Below are 7,500 nucleotides of genomic sequence, written 5' to 3' on the forward strand. Positions count from 1 at the left end.
CTCGGATGAATATGTATGATGGTGTGGTGGTCCCCCAACTGAGAGGAGGGTCAAGCGGGTGCCTTTCTGTGCAGAGTTTCCATGTATGTGTGGGTTCTCTCTGGGCACTCCACCTTCCTCACAAAGACATGCACGTTTGGTTAATTAGTGACTCTTAACTTCCCTCTATGAGTGAGAGTGAATGATTTATTGGTGACTTGTGCCCCTGCCTCTCACCTGCTAATCGCTGGAACAGCAATTTTTGAAACCTGTCAAATTGTTTTATTTGATTAGAATTAAGTCAAACAGTGTAACAAACGGTTAGTTGTACCACAGTGAGGTTTCTAATTCGCTTACTGTAATACAATAATTATAAACTACCAAATGATTCATTATTATTCAGAAGGATTACACAGAGATCAAATGAACATATTTTTTTTAAAGGTATCATTGAAATTTCCCAATTCAACATCTGATAAAGATACTTCGATACAAAGGACATATGTGTTTCATTGTGGTTAAATAGTTTAAAATGAAAATATCGGAGGACACTTTTTTTTTTCTTTCAAATTAGTAAAAATAATCCATGATCAAATTTCTGTCATTTTTATTGTTTTTATTTATCTTTTTACTTGCCTTGTTGGGCATTAAAGCAGCAGAAAGATGGGCTGACTACTGTGTTGTTTTTAGCTAATTGAAATCAAGAAAAATGACGAGCACAAAAGTTTTGTACATTTTTTTTAGTCTACAAAAATCGGCAATATCAAGGAATCGTGAGAATCGCAATTTAAATCAAATCGGCACTCAAAAGATCGGAATTGAATTGGGACTAAAGCATATCGTTACAGCCCTACAGGTCAGTCAGTTGATAATTTTATTTAATGTGTTACCGCTGTCTTTTGCTGTTGTTAGGAATACCTGTGGTCAACATGCTGGTTCTTAGCGTTCCGCCAGATGGGAAATGTTGCAAAAAAAAAAAAAAGCCCATGCTGACTTGCTGGCCCTTTGGCCACACTGACGATCTGTCCTGGATAGGGACCACTCCACCCTGCTTTGCCCCAGTCATTGGATCAGGCTGCAGTTTTGCACGTTCTCATTGAAAACGAAATGAGTTTTAAACATTCTAAGGAAACCTTGCAAAACTGGTAGGTGGGTGTGTTCGCATAGTTATAGTTTCATGAATGAGGAAGACCTTGCAGATTCATCACACTTTTAATAATCATAGTGTTACTTCTTTTTTGTCACAAAAAATTCAAAAAGTCAATAAAATTGTCATTATTATTTTAATTATATGTTGATGCAAATTTGGTGCTTGAAGTTGCATGGCTAGCATGTTGTGTGAGGTAATATATTTAGTAATGTCCTACCCATGTTGTGCCTTTGCTGGTTTTGTGACATCTTGGTATTTAGAAACTGCTGGTGAGACTAAATTCATTAAAATAGACAGTTGAAGTCTCAAGAGCTTAATTAAGACATGTGCAGTCGCTTGTAACAAGGTTCAAGTATGAAGAGAGCTCCACTGAAAGAGAAGTGGTACCATGGGAGCCCCCCCCTTTCTGTCCCACCGGTACTGTAATTGCCTCAAACATGGCAGGCTTTTAAATGTGGCTGTGGCTTGCTACCATTGCACAACACAGTTTAAGAGTTTGACACACCCCCCCCCACCCCTTATTTGTATTTTTTTTTTTTTTTTTTTTTTTTTTTAGACCCTTGCCACCAGTCATATTCAGATTAGATGTTTACGATATTAGAGACATTTTCTTGATCTTAGTTTGCCCAGGGAGGAGGAGTAAGGCGGTCATTATAATATTTGTGGTGGTCTGTATGTGTGTGTGTGTGTCTTTTCCAGGTTTGGTTCAGATGAGCTGAAGAAAGAGTTTCTTCTTCCTTCCATCATGGGGGACAAAGTGGCCTGTCTCGGGGTCAGTGAAGTCGGAGCGGGCTCTGATGTCTCAAGTAAGTCTTCTCTTCTGCTGTTTTCTAATAACTCTTTATCCTGTAGTTTCCTCTTTTACAGTTTATTACGAGCAGTATGAGGCCAGTCACAGTTATAAGATTTCTGCATTTCTCTGGATCAGTGTATCTTTATTCTGGGTAAACTGGCTGTTTATTTTATTCTAGCTGTAATCCATCGTGCTTGAATAGAAGACTGCAAAACTTTTTTTCCTTGCTTCCTATGAATAAATGCCCCAAACCACTGGTTCAGATGTGTGGATGACATCTAGGTTAAAATCCAAAAAGAAAAAGCAAAGGGCTTCACTGACCTCATCAGCTCAGTCGGTAGCTGCATCAGGTTGACATGGGAGGAGGTGAAAGATACACACTAACCACTACAACTGAAACTGGCCATCATCAGAACTGTTGATCAGCTGACAAGATGTTTGGAAAGAACAAGAAAATAAATGCTCCAAGACCTGTTGATTTACACTACCAGTCAAAAGTTTGGATACACTTTCCCATTATATCCAATGGGAAACTGATTCCAACCTTTTGACTGGTTTCTTTATATGTGAACCAGACTGTTGAGCGGCTTAGTAATCTGGAAAGAAAATAACCCAACATCACATTACAAGAAATAGAAAAACAGGTTAACGGATATCCTCGTGTGTGGAGTTTGAAACTACAAATGATATCTAAACATAACATCCAGGTGCCCTTAAAACCCATCAACACCCCCGCAGAAAAGCTGGTTCACCCAAAGGATAAAAATACCAACACTAACTGAACTGAGCTGTATTTGCAGCCACTGCAGTGAAGAGTGTACAGACCGTCGTATAGGAAATGCGAAACTACTTCAAAATGCACACTGCAACACGAGACCCAGCTTGTCAGGTCCAGGCTCAGTGGTCTTCCTATGACAATGGGATGACTAGATGACAGAATTCACACCAACATAATTCTACTGTTGTAATGCTTTAACGTTGTCTCAGTTTGTTGCTTGTCTGTTACTGAAACTGTAATGGAGGCATTTGGTTGAAAACTCAACTAGACATGGGACATAAGTAGACTTAGAAGTGATTGGTGAAACAAATGTGATTTAATTTAACAGCGATAATAGTAATCCTTTATATATCCATACAGTGGTTTTAATAAAGCTTTCTGTTCTCAGTTTCATCTTCGTAAATTTCTCCTACTCTGATCTAGGTATCAAGACCAAAGCGGTGAGGAAAGGGAATGAATATGTAATCAATGGAGGAAAAATGTGGACTACCAATGGTACACAGGCAGACTGGATGTGTCTCCTTGCCAACACCAGTGATGGACCCCCACACAGGAACAAATCTCTTATCTGTTTGCCCATGAACCTGCCAGGTAAGCTCAGTCAGGAGAAGTTTCCCTGATGTTTTCTTAAATAATGATCCATTGTGGTGAATATATGCTATTCAGAAATTATTAACCTCAAGAAACAAGCCTCAAAAATGAATTTGGCATGTTTATAAGTGATGAAATGGGATTTGTTATTTTGTAATAGTGTACTAGTATAAATGCTTGTTCTGTTTTATGACCTTTCCACCGTAGGAGTGCACATTGCCCGGAAGATTGATAAACTGGGTATGTGGTCATCGGACACAGCTGAAGTGTTCTTTGATGACGTCCACGTGCCCTGCAAGAACATCATCGGCCAGGAAGGCATGGGCTTCACCTATCAGATGCTTCAGTTCCAGGAAGAGAGGCTCTGGGCAGTGGCCAATAGTGAGTGAATAGTAGCCTACTTACGAAATGGAAACACTCCCTTCACCAAAGAAATATTCACTCATGAGATATAAGCTCCTTATTTTAGTGTTTTGTTTTTTCCCCACTCCATTTATCGTCTTCTTTGGTGTCAATGCGAGTTAAGGTCATGTGGTTCCAGCTATTAAACTGACTGGTCTGAGAAACTGTTTAAAAGTGAAGTAAACCAAAATGCTTTGACTGAATCAGATGATGCACCAGGCTGTCTGGTGCAGTTAATTACATCTAAACTGCAGAACTTCCAGATACCAAGTGATGCATTAATTAAAGATGCACTACCCTGAATTACCTTCCAATCTCATCTTTTACTTTTTTCAGTTGTGACTACAATGGACAACATCATCCAGGAGACCATTAAGTACACACGTCAGAGGAAGATCTTCAAGCTACCTGTCCTTTATCACCAGACAGTTCACTTCAGGTTGGCTGAGCTTCAGACGGAGGTTGAGCTGCTCCGCTCCCTCCTCTATCGCGCTACAGGTAGAGATATTAATGCAGCATAAGCTACATCTTCATGAGTATACTGAGGCACAGAGTTTACACAGTGGAAAAAGCTGTTTCTGTGCTTCATACAACCAGTAACACTGCCTGGTATCACCAGAAACATTGTTTTAATTAAATTCAGTTAAAAAAAAAAAAAACGTTTTCAAATCATACAGTAAGACAAAAAAACAATGAAGCTCCAAATCATTTTGTAGTGAAATAACCCTCCTAAACATGTTGCTGGAGCCACCAGGCTGTACCCTTAGCAACAAGAACAGGCAGTTCTTTAACAACTGATGCCGGTCTCCTTTCTCCATTTTGTGCCTCTTCATCTCTTTTTTTTTGCCTTCCTCTGGCTTCCCATGACCCCAGAAATCAATATCAGCACACCATCTTGATAGATGTGAGTTTCTAAGTGCATCTCAAGGACAGAAAAGTAATAAAGGTTGGAGGAGGAGCTGCTGGCTGCGATGCACAGGCATATCCTGTGCATAAGCGATTTTGGCACCTGTGGTGTGCAAAAGGGGGCATAGTGTGGGCTGTAACCATACATATATAGGTTTTCATGAACGCTGCTGTGCTTAGGTGACAGATGATAAATGCAACAAAGAGTTATTTTAACAAGAGCAACAGACAGACGATACATTTTAATCTCTCGTTAAATTCAATCAACATTAGTTTATAAATGTTTTTTCTCATGTCTCCTTACTTTGAAAGTGATTCAAAATAGCCAGGACAACATTTACATATGCCTTAAATAAAATTCTGTTTGTTTGTGTTTTTTTTAGTGAACAGAATTTTCATTTATAATTCCTCCTAATCCTCTCCCTGAGCCGTCACCTTATCGTGGTGGAGGGGTTTGTGCGTCCCGAAGATCCTAGCAGCTATGTTGTCGGGGGCTTTATGCCCCTGGTAGGGTCACCCATGGCAAACAGGTGTCTAGGGGAGGGACCAGACCAAGCACGGCTCATAGACCCCTATGATGACGACCAACCTGGGCATGAATGTTCCCTTGCCCGGACGCGGGTTACCGGGACCCCCCTCTGGAGCCAGGCCTGGAGGCGGGGTACGAGAGCGAGCGTCTGGTGGCCGGGCCTTCGCCCATGGGGCCCGGTCGGGCTCAGCCCCAAAAGGGTTACATGGGCCCCACCTCCCGTGGGCTCACCATCTGCGGGAGGAGCCGTAGGGGTCGGGTGCAATGTGAGCTGGGCGGCAGCAAGGGGCGGGGACCCTGGCGGTCCGATCCCCGGCTGCAGAAGCTGGCTCTAGGGACGTGGAACGTCACCTCTCTGGTGGGGAAGGAGCCTGAGCTTGTGCACGAGGTTGAGCAGTTCCGACTAGATATAGTTGGACTCACCTCGACGCATGGCTTGGGCTCTGGAACCAGTAACCTCGAGAGGGGCTGGACCTTCTTCCACTCTGGAGTTGCTCATGGTGAGAGGCGCCGAGCAGGTGTGGGCATTCTCATCAGCCCCCAGCTTGGTGCCTGCACGTTGGGGTTTACCCCGGTGGATGAAAGGGTAGTTTCCCTCCGCCTCCGGGTGGGGGGACGGGTCCTGACTGTTGTCTGTGCTTATGCACCGAACAGCAGTTCAGAGTACCCACCCTTTCTGGGGTCCTTGGAGGGAGTGCTGGAGGGTGCTCCTTCTGGGGACTCCATTGTTCTGCTGGGGGACTTCAATGCTCACGTGGGCAATGACAGTGAGACCTGGAGGGGAGTGATTGGGAGGCATGGTCCCCCCCCTCTGAACCCAAATGGTGTTTTGTTATTGGACTTCTGTGCTCGTCATGGATTGTCTATAACGAACACCATGTTCCAGCATAAGAGTGTCCATATGTACACCTGGCATCAGGATTCCCTGGGCCGCAGTTCAATCATCGACTTTGTGGGTCGTGGGTCGTGACCGAAAGAACGAGATCTCATATACAGGCGGCTGAAATGAGTTTCCTCCGCAGGGTGGCCGGGCTCTCCCTTAGAGATAGGGTGAGGAGCTCAGTCATCCGGGAGGGGCTCAGAGTAGAGCCGCTGCTCCTTCGCATCGAGAGGAACCAGTTGAGGTGGCTCGGGCATCTGGTCAGGATGCCTCCTGGACGCCTCCCTGGTGAGATGTTCCAGGCACGTCCCTCTGGGAGGAGACCCCGGGGAAGACCCAGGACACGCTGGAGGGATTACATCTCTCGGCTGGCCTGGGAACGCCTCGGGATCCCCCCCGCAGAGTTGGCAAATGTGGCTGGGGAGAGGGAAGTCTGGGCTTCCCTGCTTAGGCTGCTGCCCCCGCGACCCGACCCCGGATAAGCGGCAGAAGATGGATGGATGGATGGATGAATTCCTCCTAATATGAAATATAAGGTCTAATAGTCTGGCCAAATGAGGAAGTAAAAGTCACTAATATTCAAAACCACACAAGCCCAACATTCACATGAACCCTAGGCGAAGAGGGTGAGGCTGGGGGGGGGGGATGAGTGACAGAGTAACGATTTAATATGAAGCAATGAGGATCCAGAATTACATTAACAACATAGCCTCCAGTGAAGAATCGCTCAGTTCCTCAGGCAGCTGAAAATCTTCATTGAAGAGGAAGAGGAATCATGGAAGCATAAACCTCTGCATGACATGTACTTCTGACCTGACCAGTGGCTAGTGAAGGCTGGTCTGAAAGACAGCACAGAGGCGCCGATGCATGGACATGGAACGGGCAGTGAGCACAAGAGCAAGAGAGGCCAGGATCCACCACACCAGATAGGGACCTAAATGCAGACCGTGCAAAAATCCCTCTGTGAGTCGAGCACATAGTAGTAAAGTGTACAATGCAGGCAGCTCTATATTTATGTGCTTTTATTCACTTTGGTGAATCAGTTCTTTTTGTTTTAAGTTCTGAAGAGTTCTTAGATTTGATTAAGCAGTGTTGTAGAGAAATGTTTCTCTAGTGAATGCATGTAGTTGTCCTTTTGACCCATAATACCACAGATAAGACGGAGGCAGTTGACACTGCTGACTCAACTCTGCAGGAATGTGAACTTAAAACTAGCAGTGATTAATTTCTCCCTGTAAGATATTTGTGAACAAAAAAAAAAAAAAAAAAAAAACTGGCATGAAGCCAAATGAAGAGCATCATAGTAACCTGTTGGTGTTTTTAAAAGAGACAGAACAGAGTTTTTTCAGAAGTCATCTAGTCTTAATGATATCAACATGTTGGTAAATAACCTTTACAGTGACTTAAGGCTATGAATGAATTGGTCTGCTGTTGCCTGTAACAAATCAAGTCCACTGTGCCCAGAAATGAAAAGCCTTTGCATTTGTGCGGT

At 43.8% G+C, this 7,500-nt stretch overlaps 1 protein-coding gene across 1 annotated transcript in view; it reads left to right on the forward strand.

The window, feature by feature from the left end:
• LOC306769673 (putative acyl-CoA dehydrogenase 6) overlaps window positions 1–7,500 on the forward strand; it is a 22,209-nt gene that overhangs the window by 13,454 nt on the left and 1,255 nt on the right. The window contains 5 exon segments of the mRNA XM_079258363.1: window positions 1,751–1,782; window positions 1,784–1,935; window positions 3,124–3,291; window positions 3,499–3,672; window positions 4,030–4,191. Coding sequence (XP_079114489.1) covers window positions 1,751–1,782; window positions 1,784–1,935; window positions 3,124–3,291; window positions 3,499–3,672; window positions 4,030–4,191 — 688 coding nt within the window.

Source organism: Telmatherina bonti (genome assembly GCF_933228915.1).
Source record: "Telmatherina bonti genome assembly, chromosome: 19".
Taxonomy (NCBI): domain Eukaryota; kingdom Metazoa; phylum Chordata; class Actinopteri; order Atheriniformes; family Telmatherinidae; genus Telmatherina; species Telmatherina bonti.